Here is a 22,267-nt window from a genome sequence, read left to right on the forward strand (position 1 = left end):
ATTTGGTTTTCTTTTATTTTTTATTTTTTATAATTTTTGGATTTTTTTATTATTTTTCGATTTAAAATTTTTATTTATTTTTTATATTTTAGCATTTTTGGATTTTTTATTAATTTTTTGATTTTTTAGAATTCTTTGCATTTTTTTTGGATTTTTTTAGAATTTTTTTTTTCATTTTGTTTCATTTTTTGGATTTTTTTATTTTTTTGATTTTATAGAATTCTTTTGATTTTTATTTTTTTTTTTATTTTTTAGAATTTTTTGGATTTTCTTTATTTTTTTTAGAATTCTTTTGATTTTTAATTATTTTTTTGATTTTTAGAATTTTTTCTATTTTTAAGATTTTTTTGGATTTTTTATTATTTTTTTTATTTTTTAGATTTTTTTTGTTATTTTTTGGATTTTTTTATTTTTATTATTTTTCTGATTTTTTATAATTTTTTTTATTTTTCTGATTTTTTAGAAATTTTTTATTATTTTTAAAATTTTTATTATTTGTGAAGCCAAGGTCTACGAACACTCGAATAGGATGAAGAATCTGCCTGTGATGCTTTTTTTTGAGTTACTCATTCACTCAGCGTTGTACCTATCCTTAGTTATTTCTTAACCCATCCTTACCCACGAATTATTTTAAATAGATATCATATAATCCATCCTAAGACCGTGGGGATGGTGGGGCTTGGGTTGGGCTTGGGTTGACACGTGGAATGGGAGCCCCCCACCGCCTAGTGAAGTGTCCGCTGGATATGGCGGGGCGTGGGTTGGGCTTGGGTTGGGTGCACCGCGTGGCAGATTGTTAAAAAAATATAAAAAATTTATAAAATTCACACAACATTTATAAAAAAACCTACAACTTCATTAAAATTTTAAAAATTACATAATCCTAAAAATTACATAATTTCTAAAAATTACAAAATAACAAAGCTAGAGCGTTAGATACATTCCAAAAAGGGCGATCTTGTCGAACGCCTTTTGCTCTTTGCCTCGAAACTCTATGTTTATCACCGCCACCCTGTCCTCGTGGCTTAACTCGCTGCTCGAAACGGCTTCGTAGTAAGCCTTGAAACGATCGAGCTTGTACCGTAGCTCGCGCCATTTGTGCTGGCACGCGTTGAGGTTGTGGCGGTCGTTACCGACGTTATGTGTGTAGGTTGCGAATGCTTCCGGCCAATATTTTGTTTGGCCCAGTTGCCACCCCTTCATAGCGTCAACGACGCTTGTGACGAGAGCCAATTCTTCCTCGTGAGTCCAAGATGCCATGTTCTTCGTGGGATGGGGGACCAGTGGGTTAGCGGGTTCGAGAGAAATGGGTAGCCGGTGGGGTAACGGGTTTGTGGGATGGGGGGACCAGTGGGTTGGGTGTTACATTTTATAAGGGTTGTTGGGAGACCCGGGTGGCGGTTTGGTTTTCCCCCAAACGGTTTGAATTTAAAATTCAAACTTTCAAATGGCCGCTATGACATGGCGGGGTGAGCGAATGGGAGGCAGCCAGCTAGGTCGTCAAGACCGCCCCACGCCCGGCTTCAAACCCCCGCCCCTTAGGCCACGCCCCAACCCAAGCCCCATACCCCATAGCCTAACCCATCCTTAGTTATTTTCTTAACCCATCATGGCCCATCCTCATTTTTAAAATGACCCAAAATAATCCAAAAAACCCAAATGGGTTTTAGTTGCCAGGCCTTATATTGGCCTCCAATGGACACTGACTAACAGAACCCTAACGCCGTTCGTCTCCGTTCTCCAGAAACACGTTTTTGGCCAGAAAACTCAACCTTTTCGTCCCAAACTTCTTTGTAACCCTATTACGGACCTTTAGGAACTTTTTTTAGTAAACGCCTCAATTATTGAGGTCGTTAGAAAACTCTTTTTTGGCCGGAAACTCAACATTTTCGTCCCAAACCTCTTTATAACTTTAGATCGGACTTTTAGGAATCTTTTTCTGACCAAAAACGTTTTTTTTTGCGACCAGAGACTTATGGTGTGAGGGTTCTGTTAATCATGATCTACTGGAGGCCAATATGTTACTAGTTGGGACTGTTAGTGCTTATTTTTGAAGTTGGAACTATTGGCGGTCAAGGGCTAATAGTTGAAATTATTAAAATCCAATATTCCTTATTTAAAATCATTAACGTGGTCCTTTATTATCAAGAGAACCATGGCGAGACGCCGCGACTTGCATAGTAAAATTGAAAGACCAACAACATTCGTTGTTGTGAAGAACTTTAAGGAACTATGAATGATGAACCATGCCATAGTTACAACTTGTAGGAATTAGGTTCACCTTTTGTAAAATATAATTACAAAATATATAATAACGAGACTCTCGTTATTCATAGAAAATATCATAGTACAATACCGGTTGCAATAACTAAATAAAAAGAATATAAAATAGAACTTTATATATACCAATCTTGATTCAAGCCGCATCTTTGGTGGGTCCTTCACGCGCACTTGATAGCATCCTAGACTCCAGTATTCATCATCTTGAGTCATGAAAATACACTCCTTGACTGCAACAAAGAGCACACTAAAACGTTGACGATTTTGGTTGAGGCACGTGTTCAACACGCTTCCCTTAAAACAGATTTTGTGCCTCTACTAAAGACAACGCGTTTGTCTCCCAGGGTACAACAGCCAAAGCAGTCTGTACTACCGGAGATGGCTCACGGGCCCAAGGTTACATCTGGTAATTGTAGTGTTTGAACTCATGTGGTGAAAACAAGTAGAGATTAGTCATCTCTCTAGTTGGTATTCAAGTGCTCATCCTCTTTCTAGTATTCTTCATGTATCAAGCAATATCATATTCTTGTAGTAACAAAAGAACCACATAGCCTACTATTTGTACAAGGCTAGTGAAAGGTTTCACTTAATTATTCACTTAATTAGTCACTTAATTAGAGACTTAAAACTCTAATAAAACTAATTAAATGTCATCAAGAAGCTCTACTCAAGAGTTTCTCTTTTATTTACCACATGAAGATTCTAATTAATATTTATAATTTCATTAAATTATAAATATATTAAATATCCATTCACCAAATTTCCAACAATCCCCCACATGAATGGAGATCGTTCAAAACACTTAAAATTTCCAATGTAACCTCGATAGTTGAGTTTTGCATACTAGGTAGGTGTTACCCTTTGAACCTTCGCTCATGAAATGCACTTAGCCCACTAGCTCTGAGTAGATCTCGATGTCTTTGAACTCGTCTGCCGTTTGTGTAGACGACAATACACTTCACACAAGACTCTCCCTATCCAGGTCATCTCCTCATAGTCGTGTCCAATAATGGTCGTGGAACACTTTCCTGGTTCTGCGAGAGCTCTAGGAATTGTGCCCTCAATTCCATTTAAAGCGACCCCACTTCTCTCTAACATAGGTGATTCTCTTTAGATCATTAAAAGCATTATGGTTATCGAGATCTATCCAAATCATTTACCACATATTATGCTTAGCCTCACACTTGTCACTTTTAGGAATGGACTAGGAAGTTTATTAATCTTTATAATAAACTACCTTATTAAATGTGTAGGGTTATTCCCCCACAGTGACCTCGCTTATTTATACAATTAGGTTTTCCTATTTAACTCAATTCTTGGGATCTCCAGTCTACTGAGTTAGGTTTCCATCATATGAACTTCATTTTTCAAGGGCTTCAGTCCCATTCCACAATTTGATCTCTAATAAACCCTCAGGTTGTTGGATCCATAACATTAGCAAATAACTTTGCGTATTTGAGATCAGTTGTCAGGATGTGTTCTTAACTCGTAAGTTAATTTTGCCTATTGTCAACTTCTAAGACTATAACCTCAATGGCCATATGAATCTGGTTATAACATATGTCTTCGTAAGATACGTGTATCATTTAAGGCAAACACATCTCCATTATGCACTACGACCTTTGTGTCCTCCACTTAGTCGTCTATTTGCAATGTTAGATTGGATTACAAAATCCTTATTGCTAAAACAAATGCAAGACACCCCCCACATTTAAGTGTTATTGGATAACATTTAGATGTGTTAATGAGAACCATTTCTACATACCCTTATAGGGTTGTTTCTTAAATGGTTCCTCCCCCATATTTCTTGCCATTTGATCAACATTTCCATAACACCACTTATGGCGACATTTATACACATATGATTGAACAAGACCAACCTTATTGTATCAGTGAATTCAACTCATATTGCATTAGCTTACACAAGCTTCCGAGCTGACCAAAGCAACACATGCCATTGTCATAAGTTTGTCACCAACTTAGAATAATTCTAATTTAACATCTAGAATAAGCTTAGACAATGAGTTCTCCTCATTAGCTTTTCGAACAAACTTTTAAAAGTTACATGTTATTTCCTTACAATGAATGAAAATTCTCTCTCAACTTTGTCCATACACAAATTCTTTCGGTGTTCATACACATTTAAATGTTTAGAGTTAATTAGTCTCCGTCAAGACCCATAATTAACCAAGTACTAGTCTAGCATGCTTTAGACTACAATACTTTAGCATGTGAACAGAAGATGCATCATTCTGATTCTTCACAGCCCTAAGGATATCATAATATCACTTGCAACATTCATCCCTTGTTAAGACAAAATAATGAGACTTATTCATAATCCTAAAACATCAATATTTAGGAAGGTCTCACAAATTATTGTATATAGCACAAAGCTAAATTTCATCATTCATTTAAGGAACATAACTTGTTTACCTCTGATCTCCAACGATCTATCATTGACTCATAAGTACTTAAACATAAGTCTTAATCCAAGTCACTTGGTGAACACATTCATCACCAACAAGATAAATGTTTCTCGTCTACAATCACTATTATGTGTGAGATAGAGTCAACTAGATCGACACTCAACAACATGGCATTCATAATTTTGCCATAAGTGATTTGAACACATGTATTGTTATTCATTAGCAGATATGTATATTTAGAATGCTCTCCCAAATGAAGGTAAAATCTCCATATAGATCTAACAATAATCAAGTGGTAGACGCATCTACTTATAAATCTTGCAAGATTTATTAAAGGTATACAATAACATATAGTACTTTTACTTTCATATGTTAGAATTGACACTTGTGAATTTTCCAATGACTTCTAATGAAGTATGTCGACATGAATTTCGTTAGTGTATTTCATCTCAATACACTCACTACGTTCTTTCATTACTCACTCATGATGTGGTTATACATGTTTCGTTTTTGACTTTTAGTCAATGTAACAACTTTCAAGTTGTTTATGTCTAAGTATTTTCATGTACTATCCGTTTAAAACCATATTTTTTAAACAATGTATAACCGACGTTATAATTATTTTCCACAAAAATAATTAATACGTCACAACCATTAGTGATTTATTTCTTTGTAAAAAAATTGCATGTGTTATCCGAAGATATTGAACACAAAACAATAAAAAAAATACATTGGAAACTAAATCATAAGTGCCAATCACTTTTGAAATTTAAACGGAAGCATAAATAATATGTAGACATCAAATAGCAAAGTGCTTTTATCTTCAACACTTTATAATCTAACCGAAATCTTCTCAACAATATTGTCCCATAGCATGTCTTGATGTACTCCCTCAATAATACTCCATGCACTTGTAAGTACAAGTTTACCATTTCATCTTGAAACTTTAAACTTGGACAATTATGCTCAAAACAACACCAAGTTGTTACAAATACTACATTTAAGTAGTAAACTTGAACAATTAAATTTGTTCACAACAACACCAAGTTGTTTTTCACCAAATAACATCCACCAGGCTGTTACTTTGTTCACAATATGCTACTTCTAGTAAGAGTAGCGAACCATTTGAATTATTAATGTTATGCAAAACTTTGTTTTAAAATAATTCAAAACAGTTTCTTAGTTTTGCAATATACAATATTAATAATATCAATTAGGGTTATGAAAACATAGATCAAACCCAAAATATCAAATGGTTTTTTATTGTTTAGTCTTACAACACATATACTAAACATTTTCTAACACGCATGTTAGAAAAAATAAATGTTATAACAAGCACATTATAGGATCGAACGTTTACATAAAACGTTTTCCAAAGATATAGTTTATAAAATAAACCATTTATCATCATTCTTAATGCACACAGAGGCAATTAAATGTTTACATAAAACATTTCTTTTTATTATAAACAATCTGTAACCTCGTATTCATGATACACATGTTCTAACACACATGTTAGAAAATTTAAGTCATTTTATATATACAAAACATGACCAAATTAAAGTATTAATGTCATCATTAAAACTCATTAAATGTCATCAATAAAACTCTACTCAAGAGTTTCACCATATGAAGAGTTAAGAGTCTCAATAATTATAGACTTAAACTCTAATAAAACTCATCAAATGTCATCATTAAAACTCTACTCAAGAGTTTCACCATATGAAGAGTTAAGAGTCTCAATAATGATAGACTTAAACTCTAATAAAACTCATCAATTGTCATCATTAAAACTCTACTCAAGAGTTTCACCATATGAAGAGTTTAATTAGTAATTAAAATTTCACTCAAATCGATTTAGAAATCACAAATTAAAGTTGGTGATAAATCCCACACAACTACACATCATTTTTTGGTGATTTATTTGTTGAAGCCAATCAAACATCAACTTCAGTGTAACCTTTTATTTCTAAATCATACAAAGCATTAAAATCTATGCTACAACAAATTACTTGTATAAAATGTTTACATAAAACATTTCAAAGCATTTGTATTTTAACCATTTTTAACAATCATGTTAAAATGAAAGAAATTCTAACGCGCACGTTAGAAATATTAACATTTTCACAAAATGTTAATTCGACTTGCTAAAAGCACATATATGGTTCAATAAATAAGTCATTTCTAATACACACGGTAGAAACTAAACAATTAAAAATTGCTTCCAAACTAACGCGTTTCATGAACGTTTCTAACACACATGTTAGAAGACAAATGATTACAAAAATCATTATAAGACTTATTTGTTCATATCAATCCATGGGTGGATGAAAAGTCTACTTTACATAGAGATTTAATTAGAGACATAAAACTCTAATCAAGTAACATAAAACTCTTATTTAAAGACATAAAAAAAACTCTATTTAAGAGAATTTAACGTTTACAAAAAACGTATGGTTTACACCAATAATTCCGGTCTAACACACGTGTTAGATAATTTAACGTTTACAAAAACTTATGGTTTACACTAATAAATCCGATCTAACACAAAAGTTAGAAAAATTAACGATTCCCAAAATCGTTTCAAAATCAAACGTTGGAACCAAAACTATTTGTTTTGTACCACGGTATAGGATTTAAGATTGTATCTCAATCTCAAAAATCCAAACACAACAAGTTGTACTACATACATGTTTCCAAAAAAAAAAATACTTATAAGATCATAACCTCTAAAAATATTTTTTTTATTCTATTATAAATCCTTTCGTAAACCCAAAATCCTTATAAATAAGGTTTTTAAGATTATACCAACAATCTCATGAAAATCTGTTTTAAGTTTGTAGGAATTAGGTTCACCTTTTGTAAAATATAATTACAAAATATATAATAACGAGACTCTCGTTATTGATAGGAAATATCATAGTTCAATACCGGTTGCAATAACTAAATAAAAAGAATATAAAATAGAACTTTATATATACCAATCTTGATTCAAGCCGCATCTTTGGTGGGTCCTTCACGCGCACTTGATAGCATCCTAGACTCCAGTATTCATCATCTTGAGTCATGAAAATACACTCCTTGACTGCAACAAAGAGCACACTAAAACGTTGACGATTTTGGTTGAGGCACGTGTTCAACACGTTTCCCTTAAAACAGATTTTGCGCCTCTACTAAAGACAACGCGTCTGTCTCCCAGGGTACAACAGCCAAAGCAGTCTGTACTACAGGAGATGGCTCACGGGCCCAAGGTTACATCTGGTAATTGTAGTGTTTGAACTCATGTAGTGAAAACAAGTAGAGATTACTCATCTCTCTAGTTGGTATTCAAGTGTTCATCCTCTTTCTAGTATTCTTCATGTATCAAGCAATATCATATTCTTGTAGTAACAAAAGAACCACATAGCCTACTATTTGTACAATACTAGTGAAAGGTTTCACTTAATTATTCACTTAATTAGTCACTTAATTAGAGACTTAAAACTCTAATAAAACTAATTAAATGTCATCAAGAAGCTCTACTCAAGAGTTTCTCTTTTTTTTACCACACGAAGATTCTAATTAATATTTATAATTTCATTAAATTATATATATATTAAATATCCATTCACCAAATTTCCAACACAACTTACCAAGACCATGAAAGATGGCATCATGATTAGGTGAATGAATTTGTAGAAGCTGGTAAAATGTTACTCTTTTGCGACCTGAAGATTACATGTTTTATCAAAAATGAAATGTTATCATTAAAACCTTGTGTGACAAGATTTATTTCATTTCCTGCGGAAGCTATAGCCAACAGCGGACCTAGTATATGTCTCTTAACTCAACGTCTGAAACATATATAGTGAGTGATAAATTCATGCTACAACTGGTAAAACTAAAAGCTACAATGAGGATTTTTAGAAAAGCATTACCAAAAAAGGGTAATACGCAGACACTATACAATGAGTTAGTGATAAATCCAGGATTTTTCGTCGGGCAAAAAACAGGTTGGTTCAAAGAAAGTGTGTTGGTTAAAACCCATCAAAATATCCACCACTTGTGGCTTAGTGGTTGACAGGTTTGGGTTTTCCAATGTAGACCCAAGTTCAATCCTCACTTGTGTCATTTTGGTGGATTATGCAATAATAAATAGAGTTTAGTCTCCTTGCACAGGTGTCAGGTTCTATCCTGAGCCCACCCGGTTTTTTGTCCCACCGTATGTGCCCACCCGGTTTTTTGTCCCACCGTATGTTATGCCAGACAGTGTTTAGCTCTTGTGGTGGCACAACGTCTGTCAAGTGGCAGTCGGCAGTAGGGAACGCCCAAACCATACTTTAAAACCAGCGTGGGCCCGGTTAAGACAACATCGTATAGCCGGAGTGAGGCAACTATGACTTACCCAAATATATATATATACACACACACGATCTATCAACATTCGAGAGGGTATACCCGTCAAACTCAGATTTTTTATGTCATCCCTAGGACTACCCGAGCCCGAAAAAATATACTTAAAACATCTGAGACAGGCATACCCAAAGCCTGACGGGTAGGGCTGTAAACGAACCAAACGAACACGAACAAGGCCATGTTCGTGTTCGTTCGTTAAGGAACATGCTTGTTCATGAACTGTTCACGAACGCTTACCGAACGAGATTTCTTGTTCGTGTTCGTTCATTAACGAAACGAACATGTTCGTGAACTGTACACGAACACTTACCATATGCTAATGAACTCTAACAAATGTTCATGAACATAAATGAACACAAACGACGTTTATAAACACAATATTCATTTTAGAATAAAATATGCATCTTCATCACAAACATTACGAAGAATCCACAAAAAATAAATAAACACTTAACATAATTATCCGAACAGAGTTGGCGTGATTATCAAAAACATGATAAACACAAAATTAAGAGTTTGTTAAGGCTTAACAGAAACTAAAATTGAAATAGTGAAACGAGGGATGTTGTGAGAGGCATATAAGATAACTAGGGTTTCAAATTTTAGAAACTAAAAATAATAAAACAAAATACAACATATAAAACTTTTAACGAACTAACACAAATAAATATTAACAAGCAAACGGAAATGAACTCATTACCGAACGCTCACAAACATAAACGAACACCGAACGTTCACGAACATAAACGAACAAACGCAACCTCTGTTCATGTTCGTTCGTTTAACTTAACGAACAGAATTTCTTGTTCGTGTTCGTTCATTTACTAAACGAACGAACATAAAGGAACTTCCCGCCGAACGGTTCACGAAATGTTCGTTGAATGTTCGGTTCGTTTACAGCCCTACTGACGGGTATAAAACCAGATATAAGATTAGTTTTAAAAAGTTTCGCAAGTATGGGATTATATGACACATAACATAGCTACCGAAAAACACAATGTGTTTATTATGTGGAAATTTAATTGTTCTTCTGAAATATGTATTTGTTAATACTATTTATATTTTGTGTGTGCCAATTCAAAACAAAAATTATATTTTAATGTTATGAAGTATATACAAAAATAAAAGGATAATATATTTATGATAAAATCGTATACGTATGTAATCTTTCATATTTTAATTCGCAATAGTTATATAAATAAAAATTATACAATAATAATAAATAAGAGTTAACTGCCATTTTCGTCCCCGTGGTTTGTCTAATTATGCCAGTTCAGGGCAAATTTCAAATTTGTACCATTTTCGTCCCTGACATTCTTGAAATATGTCAGTCCCATACAAAAAAACTAAGGTTGAATCGAATAATTTGACAAACCACAGGGACGAAAATGGCAATTAACTCATTTTTTTAACAGAACTGACATGTTTCAAGAATGTTAGGGACGGAAATGGTACAAATTTAAAGTTTGGTCTGAACTGGCATAATTGGATAAACCATAGAGACCAAAATGGCAGTTAACTCTAATAAACTGTACTTGGAAATCTCAACGTGTTTTTTCAAATAAACAGTTAAACCCGATTCCCGACAGGTAATTACGCCGGGTATTGAGCCAGAAATGGAACACGATTTTATAACGTAATGTCTCATATTTGAAACTAAGATTCACTTCCTGCAATGGATTGAACCTCATAGAGACCAAAACTTGAAACTAAACCTCACGAACACAAACGTGAGAAGCCTCATAACAAAACATCTCAGCTCGAGAAGTCAAACAATCAAGCCCGAAGAAACTTGTAGCACAAGAAACCATAAACTATACACGATGCTATTCTACACATGAAACGACATTGTACCTAGATTATAAAGACTGGATCAAACTCCTCACCATCATCAACCCATTCATATGCCCCACCGTCGCCATGTGCTTGTATCATGTGTATAAAGTCTTGTAAATTCCCCCAGGCTAGTTGTCTGGGAGCTTGTGCCGGAAGCAAACTGGTGCTAAGTGAACCATTATCTCCACTGGAAACAGCAAGTCCAAATCCCCCAGCGTCATACTTGAGAGTTACATCGTTTAATCGTTCAGAAAACTCGACACTAAATGCAGGTGATAATTGGCGCCCTATCGCTTGTACATGAGCCACACTGTGAAAACAAACAGCTTTAAGAATGAAGTCTTAGACACGAATGAATGTACAGGTTGTATTCAGGTTCAACGATTTAAATTGCCGACATGACACGATGAACAGCCCTAGAGTTTATGCTTTGAATTACTAGGAATGAATGATTTACTCACCATACATAATACTTGTCGTCGGCAGCTTGTTTCTGAACCCGACCCAACAACTCAATTTGCAGATAACCACCGATACAGATTATGGGCTCAGGCAACTTGAACCTTTGCAAACGATTTGCCTGTTGCCATGAAGATTCTTGATGAAATAATATACTACCGAAAGACATTAGTATTGAGCTTTGCTAGGCTCGCAAGCCGAAAATAGCCTATTATTTGTATAATAATAACTTTATTTAATATAATAAATATTATATTTATAGTTACGATGAATATAACTAAATTATAGATACATGATGCGATTGATATAACTTATAGCCATGAATATATTTCAAAAAAAACAATTATATATCTATAAGAATAAAACAATTAGATAATTAGTAAATAATAAACAACCTGAGCTCGAGCTTGAAAAATTACTTACAAGTAGAACTCAAGCTTAAGGCATAGAGCTCGAAACGAGCCGAGCTCGAGATTGGCTCAACTCGTTTACAACCCGAACTAATAAGTAGAAAAAAACAAGGAAAAATCCTTTTTAGAGAAAGAATGGCCAGATACAGTCAAACTTATGCACTAACGGTTGTCTTGAAATGGATTTACCAATTTTAATGCTCAAAAATGATTTTTGCCTGTAGCATTTCATGTGTTGGGAGTAATAAAAAAAAAAACACAAACTCACCTGTACCACGGGGAACATCTGAGACGTATATGTCCAAATAAACTTGTCATCTGCGCATTCTTGTGCCTCCATGAAATCACAACTTAACTCTTTTGAAGACTTTGGGTGACCCATTCGAAATCGCACAAATCTAGATGAGTATATCGGAAATTCCGGCTGAAACAAAGCTGTTTAAATGAATGTTAGTTAGATGGTGTGGACAAAAGGTTAAAAAAAAAAAAGAAAAAAAGAAGATAACAAAAGAAAGGGTAAAATGCCATTTTCGTCCCTGAGGTTTGTGGCCAGTTTTGCGACTTTCCTCCAAAGGTTTGTTTATCCGCATATGGATCCAAAAGGTTTGAAATCTTGCCATTTTCATCTGGCTTGTTAACTCCATCCATTTTTCTCCGTTAAGTCAAGGGCATTTCCGTCTTTTTTGCAAACTTAAAGGGCAATTCGGTCTTTTTCACTTTATGCACAAGCATTTAGCATAATGCACAAGTATTCAAAATACCCTTAACGGAGAAAAAAGATGAAAATACCCCTGACTTAACGGAGAAAAATGGATGGAGTTAACAAGCTGGATGAAAATGACAAGATTTCAAGCCTTTATGATCCAGATGCGAAAAAACAAACATTTGGACGAAAATGGCATTTTACTCCACAAGAAAAAAAACAAACCTTGGAAAGGATGCAAGTTAATTTCCGTTATAATACAAAGACTAGCTGTCAAATTATATATCAGTGTCTCCGGTGTTTCCGGATCGTTACTTCCTTTACTTGACCAATAAGAACCCCGATTGCGGATTGTGTCTAGCGGGTCTAGAGTATTCATGATGCTTTCTTGTGGGTAGTGATCGGTGCTTGAGGCACTCACGGGATTAGCAATGCAATAAGTCAGTGGAAACGCTGTGAGGGCCCGCAAAAGAGAAGCATAGGCTCGGTGCTCTCTCTCAGCTGAGTTGTCATGACTCGGTTCGACTACACGAGTAATGCAAGCGAGCTGCGGAAATGTTCGCATACAGAGTTGCTTGCTAAGTCCATTAGCAACCACTGCAACCAACAAATATTTTTCATATATGAAAAGGTAACTAATTAATAAATCATTAAATTGATTGCTAATTGAATATATATAACTTCCAATGTAGGTTATAATATATAGAGTAAAATGCCATTTTCGTCCCCCGAGGTTTAGCTACTTTTGCGACTTTCGTCCAAAGGTTTGTTTTTCCGCATCTGGATCCAAAAGGTTTGAAATCTTGCCATTTTCATCCAACTTGTTAACTCCATCCATTTTTTAACGTTAAGTCAAGGGTATTTTCGTCTTTTTAGACATTTTTGTGATGATTAAAGGTTTTGGGTGGGGAGAAAGTCAACAGAAGTGGATCTTTATTTCTTATAGTGTTTTTATATTAATAAAAATGTCTAAAAAGATGGATATGCCCCTCATTTAACAGAGAAAATGGATGGAGTTAATGAGTCGGATGAAAATGGCAAGATTTCAAACTTTTTGGATCCAGATGCGGAAAAACAAACCTTTGGGCGAAAGAAGCAAAAGTGGTCAAACCTCTGGGACGAAAATGGCATTTTAATCTAATATACATGATACACACCAATATTCTGCCAGTATCGAGAAACAGCAGATGCACGAATGAGGTCAGCTGAATCATCCAGACACGTAAGTATTTTTATCGCCATGTCAAGTTCAAGCCATTCCAAGAAATCGATGTGTCGCTCCATGTTCTGTGGCGGACCTAGAGTACAGCCACCTGAAAAGAAAATATATTTTCAAGGAAAGAGATATATTAACGAAATATAGATAAAGAATGCTGAGGTCATATAATAAAGATATGAAGATACATGTTCATGTAGTAACAAAATACAGATAAGTACATACATGAAGGTCTGAATGTCTGAATGTCAAACTACTTCAACGATTAATGATGCAGTACATCAGATCAACAGGATACACATAACAGTGCAATAAAAACGATTGAACGTTGAACGATATCTAACAGAAACCTACATGTGATGAAATCAGTAGTATCGCTTGACTATGTCTCAGTTTCTTATCAGGCTCAAGTATTGTGGGCAGAGGCGAAGTATAGAAGGGGCGGGAGGGGGTGCCCGACCCCCCGAACTTTTCGCCCAGTAGTGTTATATATGTAGTTTTCGTATAGAAATTTTTGGGTATATACGTTTTCGACCCCCCGTCATTCGGGTCAAGCTTCGCCACTGATTGTGGGGCATGCAGGAAACCTTATCAAGATTGACTTTGTGGCAGCCAACCGATTAAGCAAGTAAAATATACAAAAGCAGTTATGATCAATTGACAGGGTATAGCAGCATATGCTTTCACTTTTTGTGCAGAAGTGATTATCATTAACTCAACTCGAACTCGACTGAACTCTCATTCCTCTAAACAGACATTTAATCAAACACTTAGAGGGCAAACTTTAGGGATCACTATCAAAAGTTTAACATCCCAATTCTGGTTAATCGACTATAAATCAGGTTAATTCCAAGAATAACAGACACTTTCAAGAAACAAACACACTTCAACTACCAAACAGGTTAAGAACGATCTGCTAATTAGGGTTAAAACTATAAACAACCACTACGATTCACATAAATTTCCATACGAACTCTAAATTAACATCAAATTTCTTAAACAATCGACGACATTCTGATCAAAGTACAGAAAATCGATGTATATATTGATGAAAGTAACCAAATTACATGAATTGGAAGAAAACATATACCTTTTGTGTGTACGGACGAATGGGTGAACCCTAGAGAAGAAATTAGGTGATCTGAGTGAAAATGGAAGGCGTTTGGGAGGAGGTGTAGTAGAAAACACAAGGCCGTTTGTAATGTCACCACGTTACCGGATAAAATATATATTTAGATATTTTATTTTAATGGAGTTGATTACAACTATTGTCTATACCAACTATGTTCGATGTTGTCAATTTGAATCTTTGAAAATTACTCATTCAAACCTTACATTTGCCTGTATTATGTTTGTTTAATATATGATATTAACATAAGTTAAAAATTGAGGTTAGACGAATGTGAAATGATCATTTTATTCACTACTTCAAAAAAATAATTAGACTTCACCTTTACCTATATATTAAAAACAGAAGTATATAAACAGTAATAATAAATAAATATTAAAAAACCTATATATTAAAAACAGAAGTGTATGAACAGTAATAATAAATAAATATTATATATTAAAAACAGAAGTATATGAACAGTAATAATAAATAAATATTAAAAAACCTATATATTAAAATCAGAAGTGTATGAACAGTAATAATAAATAAATATTAAAAAGAGAAGTGCATATATTAAAAATAGAAATGTATGAACAGTAATAATAAATAAATATTAAAAGAGAAGTGAATGAAAAGTAATAAAAATAAAAATGAATTAATAGTATCGGGTACTGGTATTGGTATCAAATTTACCAAACTGAGTGTATTTTCGGTATCCGTTCGATACCGGTATTCATCGGGTTTTACCCTCAAATACTGGTGTCATACCAGTACCGACCGTATCAAGCCGTACTGTACCATTTACCTATATATTAAAAAGAGAAATGAATGAACAGTAATAATAAATAAATATTAAAAAGAGAAGTGAATGAAAAGTAATAAAAATAGAAATGAATGAATAGCATCGGGTAGTGGTACCAGTATCAAATTTACCAAACTGAGTGTACTTTCGGTATCCGTTCGGCACTGGTATTCATCGGGTTTTACCCTCAAATGCCGGTGCCGTACCAGTATCGACCGTATCAAGCCGTACTGTACCAGATATATTCGGTACCGGTACCCACTTTTGGGGATTTCGGTAACGGTATTTCGATGCTGGTTGGTACCTAGCTCATCAAATCCTATAGCAACGTAGCAATGCAAGTAATTGCACACTTTAGATTACTTTTCATACACACAGTAAGTAAATTGTATTTCGTTTGAATGTAACGCCCCAACATCCCTTTATTGACCCAAGTGGGTGTTTAAATAATTTAACATGATATTGGATAACTAGGAACAAATAACCTAGTTAAATGCAATGTTAACTTTTAAGAGTAAGGAAGAAAGTTATGGAAGAAGAGATAAGATGGCAAACTAGAGGGACTAAAATTGTAACATGGGAAAACCCATGTTTTATAAAACATGAATTTAACACACAACACACACATCGTGTGTGTGTGTTTGTCTGGAATGTTCAGAAGAACACAAGGGGAGCCAAACCCTAGTTCATTTTATTTAATACCTCAAAAAATAATTCTATTTTACCTCATATTTGCGTGACCGATAAATGAAACGATAAACTAGGTTAGGACATGATGTCTTATTAGGGATAGCATTCGATCGGGTATAAGGTGTTCTCGGTCGCATATTCAGTTGTAAAATTGTGTCACATACTTGGCTTAATACCGGTCGAATATTTATCGGGTAATTACTCGTTAGGTATAGGGTATACCCGTTTGTTTGAAAAAAAAAGTACACATTAAGATTTTTATATGCATTTCTTTTTCTTGTCATTCTATATTTTATATAATTTTATATTTTAAAGTAAAATATAATAAATAAATTATATATATGATAATTAACATAAAGTATTTGAATCATGAAAAATATATAATAATCTATGATGATATAACAAGGATAATAGAGTTAAATGTCTGGTTGGTTTATGTGGTTTGCCATTTTTGCAGAGTTGGTCTCGAGACTTTAATAATTAAATAGTTGATACTAGTGGTTGTAATTTTTACACTCGTATGGTTCTTATCACTAACTCATGTTAGATTTATCAGTTAAGTCTGTGTGAAATGACATAATTACCCCCAAACAATTAAAAACATATAAAGATGGGCTCACCCCTCTCTCTTAAAAACCCTACCACCAAACTTTATCCACCCCCCCTATCTCTCTCTCATCTTTCTATCCCTTTCCCTCTTTCCATCTCTCATCTATCTCTCTCTCTCTCTGTAAGAACTATCGGCCACCATTATGGGCCGCGGAGCCACAATGATGGTGGTTGTTTGGAAATGTTTGTGGTGGTGGTGGGTTGACGGTGGAGATGGTGGTGGTAAGTTGACGGTGATTGTGGTGGGTTGACGGCGTTGTGGTGGGTTGACGGTGGAGGTTGTTGTGGTGGGTGTTAAGTGGTGGAGGAAGGGAGATGGTGGTGATGGGTGCTCGATGGTGGAGGGGAAACACGTCACACCCCAACCGATGGCGGAATCATCGGCGCATGAGCGAATGGATGATTGCTCAAAGCATCATAACAATGAAAATGACAATATTTAACTAAACCCTTTTTATTTCATAAACTCAAATTCGTACATTGTCAAAAGAAAAAAAATTACATCAATTCAAATATTCAAACAAATGAAAACTAATTTATTCGTGCGTTTCTAAATCCGCCTAGTAGATTTCTTGAACATTGTCATTAATTTCCTGCAATATATGAATAATAAAGGTCAACAAAATAGTTGGTGAGTATGCAAGTTTGGTGTACATAATATAGAATAAAAGGTCTCAATTTAACATGACAATTTGTATACTACTAGCATGTGTAAACTATCAATCAAACCAAGTGTCCACTAGCATATCCTTTCCACACAAGGGAACAGGTCGTATAAGACTGAATACTTAACAATACCACATAACGGCGGTGTGCTACTCCTATAGCGCTATAATCGTTAAGGTAGGCGATTAAGTACACAAGATTGACTTCTAGCATCTATGTATGACAAATAGCATGTATTCATAGATTGTTCGAATAATATGGTTGATTGTGTGTATATGAGTTTATATAATTTCATATATTGCAACCAAAGTGTGTTTAAAGGAAAAAGGGTTCGAGTATACTCACAATTTGCATAGTAAACCGAGATAATCACGAACAAGTAGTAGAGTTGGAAAGGTGAAACGAAGTCTAGCCTAAAAGAGTAATTTGAAATGTATAAGTGTATAAAATAAGTAAAGAGATAATTGAATATTAGTTAAGAGATGTAAATGAGAAAGGGAGATGGTGGTGGTGGTGGGTGTTCAGTGGTGGTGGAAGTGAGATGGTGGTGCTGGTGCTAGGAGTGATGGTGGTTTAAGGAAGAAGAAGTGGTGGTGGGATGGGACCCACAATTTATTTTTGTTTTTCTTAACAAGTAAGGGTACTTTGGTCATTTAACAAGATTTAACTTGAAAACTTAGCATAGATTAGTGATAAGGACCACACGAGTGTAAAAATTACAACCATTAAGATCAATTGTGTAATTATTGAAGTATCGAGATTAACTCTGCAAAAATAACTAACCACAAGGACCAACCAAACATTTAACTCAAAATAATATCATAAAAGATATACTCAAAGAAAAAGTTCACTTCCTATATACCATTAACACACAAGGATCAGTAGAAAATACAATTTAAAATCAAAATTTTCAAAAAGGTAAACATGTCATTATGTATGGGATTCGAATTTATTATTCAAGTTGTTTAGTTATTTGACTTGTCCTTAAAAGTATCCAAGCATGATGAATGAGCTAAACTCACAACCGGTAACACCGCCTCACTAACATCTTTGAATCCCACTATGCAAATAGTTGCACCAGTATCTTCATTAAAAGTAACCTAATTGAGTTTTCGTACCAACTAAATTAACCGAAAAAACGGTTCTCCTCGTCTTATGGACAACCTGGCGGTGCTTGATAAAATTCTTCCACGATGATTTTTGCTTGACGCTGTCGTGGAGAGTAGAGAGCCACAACGTGGCGTTTTGGAGATGAAGAGAAGCTACTAAAGTATGTCTATTGGTTGAATGCTACACACGAAACAACATTGTACCTAGAATACATTTTTCAAGAAACCTAGCAGCAAAACTGTCACACCCTCAAAATCCACCGCTTGGGAGCGTGACTGACCAGGATCAAGCCATCAATCATATTGAACATAGAATAATATAAATAGTATAGTTTGTAAAATCCAAAACAATACGATTGATGTTCCAAACCAAACATAGTATCAATAGCGGAAGCATAATAATGTAACCCAAAGAAATTCATAAGTCTAAATGTCATAACAGTTCAACGTAATAATCACGATCCCTGTCCACAACGACCGCGCCTCCAGTGCAAGCTCCATATGTACCTAAGGTCCTGCGAGGCATGCAGCAGAGAGTCAACAACTAGTTGAGCGAGTTCACAATTAACAGTTCAGTAATAGTATAGTACGAGTAATAGTATGTTCGTTTGCTTATAACATGTATCGTATAGTTACCATCGCGGCCTCCCAGGCAGGTGTGCGAAGATTAGGGGATAACTATCCCGAGTATACTAGACTAGGTTTGGTTGTATCGCGGCCTACCAGGCAGGTGTGCGAAGACGTTAATAAGTTTAGTTCGCGGCCTTCCAAAGGCAGGTGTGCGAAGTCGGTCATAATATCGCGGCCAACCCTTGGCAGGTGTGCGAAGATCAGTTCAGTAAGTATTACTAGTCTAGTTGTATCTTATCGTTCGATTCTATCAGTTGAGTATGTACAGTAATCCAACAAATCCCATTCCCACCCGGGAACCCATGCCTTGGCTGTGTGAACTCACCTTGGTTTGCTCGGTATGCTAAAAGGGTTACACGCTCACAATTAATCAATCACGGCCTATAGTACGCACGTGCATAAGATCAGTTTATGTTTTCAAGGTTTCATGTACAATCAATACCACAGAGGGTGTCAGGCAGCTAACATCATGCATCTACCACAGTTAATCACATGTACACAATTCGTGTTTCACATAGCAGCCTTTCACAGTTTATTCCAGCATATTATCCAATAACACTCTTAACCAAGTTAATGACGTAACATGGTAAACAAGTTTAACTGGGTACTTAACCAACCAGAGTTAATAGTCTTAACTGAGTTTACGTTCTAAACATGCATAGCAGAGTTAACCCGTTTAACTAAATTACTACACATAACAGGGTTGTAACAATTTAACATGCGAGATACAAGGTTACAGATCACTAGGCGAAATCACTTATTGGGCGAAAACCAAACTTGGGCCGAAAACACATTGAGCCGAAAGCACTATATGGGCCGAAATCACCTTTAGTGATTTCGTCCAGTTTATAACTGGGGGTGTTTTCGTTAATATAGCCATCATCAACAACAGTTACATAATAACCCTAACATCGCTTACAGTTAGTTACTTGACCCAACAGCACGAAATCACTCAATCAAATCATCGATGTATCCGACATATGATTTAAACACAGAACCCTAACATGACAGTCGCCTATTCTCGAACTAAGATCATCGGTATCAAATCATCATTAAACTAGATCATGGTTTACATAACACAACCGACCACAGCATTACAAATCTAAATATTGGGCCGCCATTTCAGTAAATCCATGTGCAACAAAATAGTAGAACATATAATTACTAAACATGTGATTATGACTTTACCATTAAACTTGATTTCCATTGGACCAACTATTGCATGTGGATATATCAAGAATCTTAGTCAACATTCAAACTTGATTTCCATTGGACCAACAGTAGTACTAGCATATAACATCAATTTAAAACACATATATCAAATACCATGACTACTGACAAAACATATGCAATTGTAAATATGATAGCCGACAACTTTTCATGCAAAAATAAGGCATGTTGGCCGACAAATACATGCAGTGCACATTGTACTATTGATGTATTGGGGTGTGTAAGATGCCATAGATTTCAATTGGACCACACTTGATCTAGCCGACAATTCTACCCAATGATCATACAGAACAATTCACATGCTCATCATCATATAACCTATTTGCATATTAAATCCATGAACAAGTTATCTAACCGTCACATCATAATATCAACAAATAATCACAAGCATTTATAATCCACTAACCGAATAAGGATGATCAATTCAGGGAACCACACTTAGAATGAGATAAGGGCAGCCGTCGGTTTCAAAGAAAAACGAGAGAGAATGTGAGAGGCGGTTAAGGTTTTCTCCGTTATCGATTTCGTACACGAAGTAAAACAAATCATATATTTAATTGTTACTGGGCCGAAGCCCATGCTGATTTCGCTGACTAGCTCCTGGACGAAAACACCAAGGTGTTTTCAATAGATGGTGTTTTCCTGGGTTGGGGGGGGGGGCGGCCAAAGGTTTCAGGCTTCAACTTTTATACAATTCACAATATTAATTATTAAGACATGTATACACAAACACTCATGATATGCACCCAACGAATCTACAAACAAATATTGCATTTCAAATAAACATATCATTCATAACACTATTAAACATATTACAAACGTGTTCCGCTGCGAAGCAACTAGTCGTGTAAACAAACAATCCAAACAATTACGTGTAATAAATGCGAAGATGGAAATTGTGGAAATCCGAGTTGTCACATTATCCCCAACTTGAAAGAAATTTCGTCCCGAAATTTGGTACGCACTCACTGAGGAAGCTAGGTAGGTTGTATCGTTCACTGGTTTTCCTGGGGTGTCACATCATCCCCCGTTGATTTGGAATTTCGTCCCGAAATTCTGTAGTAGTAGCTTCAGCCTCAGTAGTGGTTGCACGGTTTGCGAATAACTGGGGATACTTTTCTGTCATCTGGTCTTCGCGTTCCCAGGTGTACTCTGGGCCACGACGGGAGTTCCAACGAACTCGAACAAGAGAGATTCTCTTGTTTTTGAGGACCTTAACATCCCGGTCCGTGATTTCAACTGGCTCCTCGACGAACTGCAACCGCTCGTCGATAGTGAGTTCCTTAAAAGGAACTATGAGGGTCTCATCTGACAGACATTTCTTCAGATTCGACACGTGGAATACGTTGTGAACTGCACCGAGTTCAGCTGGTAGGTTTAGCTTGTAGGCCACTTTGCCTATTTTCTCAGTGATCTCGAACGGTCCGACGTACCGCGGATTTAGTTTGCCCCGTTTGCCAAAACGAACCACACCCTTCCAGGGTGAGACTTTAAGTAAAACCCGGTCCCCGACCTGGAATTCCAACGGTTTCCTACGCTTATCCGCGTATGCTTTCTGACGGTCGCGTGCTGCCGCCATGCGTTGTCGTATTTGTGCAATCTTTTCCGTGGCGTCCACTACAATCTCTGGACCTGTAATCTGACTATCCCCCACTTCTGCCCAACAGAGAGGTGACCGGCATTTACGTCCGTACA

The 22,267-nt window shown here is 35.5% G+C and overlaps 1 protein-coding gene across 1 annotated transcript; it reads right to left on the bottom strand.

Moving 5' to 3' along the window:
- Positions 1-10,734: 10,734 nt before the first annotated feature.
- On the bottom strand, positions 10,735-14,964 carry LOC110921250 (F-box protein At4g00755). Its single transcript, XM_022165540.2, has 6 exons — positions 14,816-14,964; positions 13,667-13,822; positions 12,735-13,106; positions 12,075-12,241; positions 11,399-11,517; positions 10,735-11,247 (listed from the first exon to the last, which is right to left on the bottom strand). Exons 2-6 carry the CDS (start codon positions 13,791-13,793, stop codon positions 10,956-10,958), a joined length of 1,077 nt encoding a protein of 358 aa, XP_022021232.1. The 5' UTR covers positions 13,794-13,822; positions 14,816-14,964; the 3' UTR covers positions 10,735-10,955.
- Positions 14,965-22,267: the final 7,303 nt, after the last annotated feature.

Source organism: Helianthus annuus, chromosome 17, assembly GCF_002127325.2.
Source record: "Helianthus annuus cultivar XRQ/B chromosome 17, HanXRQr2.0-SUNRISE, whole genome shotgun sequence".
Taxonomy (NCBI): Eukaryota; Viridiplantae; Streptophyta; class Magnoliopsida; order Asterales; family Asteraceae; genus Helianthus; species Helianthus annuus.

Bases quoted from the DNA above. Each gene is read 5' to 3' on its own strand.
- LOC110921250 (XM_022165540.2), bottom strand. From the start codon at position 13,793: ATGGAGCGACACATCGATTTCTTGGAATGGCTTGAACTTGACATGGCG. The intron at 13,107-13,666 runs GTGTGTATCATG...TGTTGGTTGCAG, and splicing joins TCGATACTGGCAGAATATTG to TGGTTGCTAATGGACTTAGC. The intron at 12,242-12,734 runs GTTTGTTTTTTT...TCATTTAAACAG, and splicing joins TAACTTGCATCCTTTCCAAG to CTTTGTTTCAGCCGGAATTT.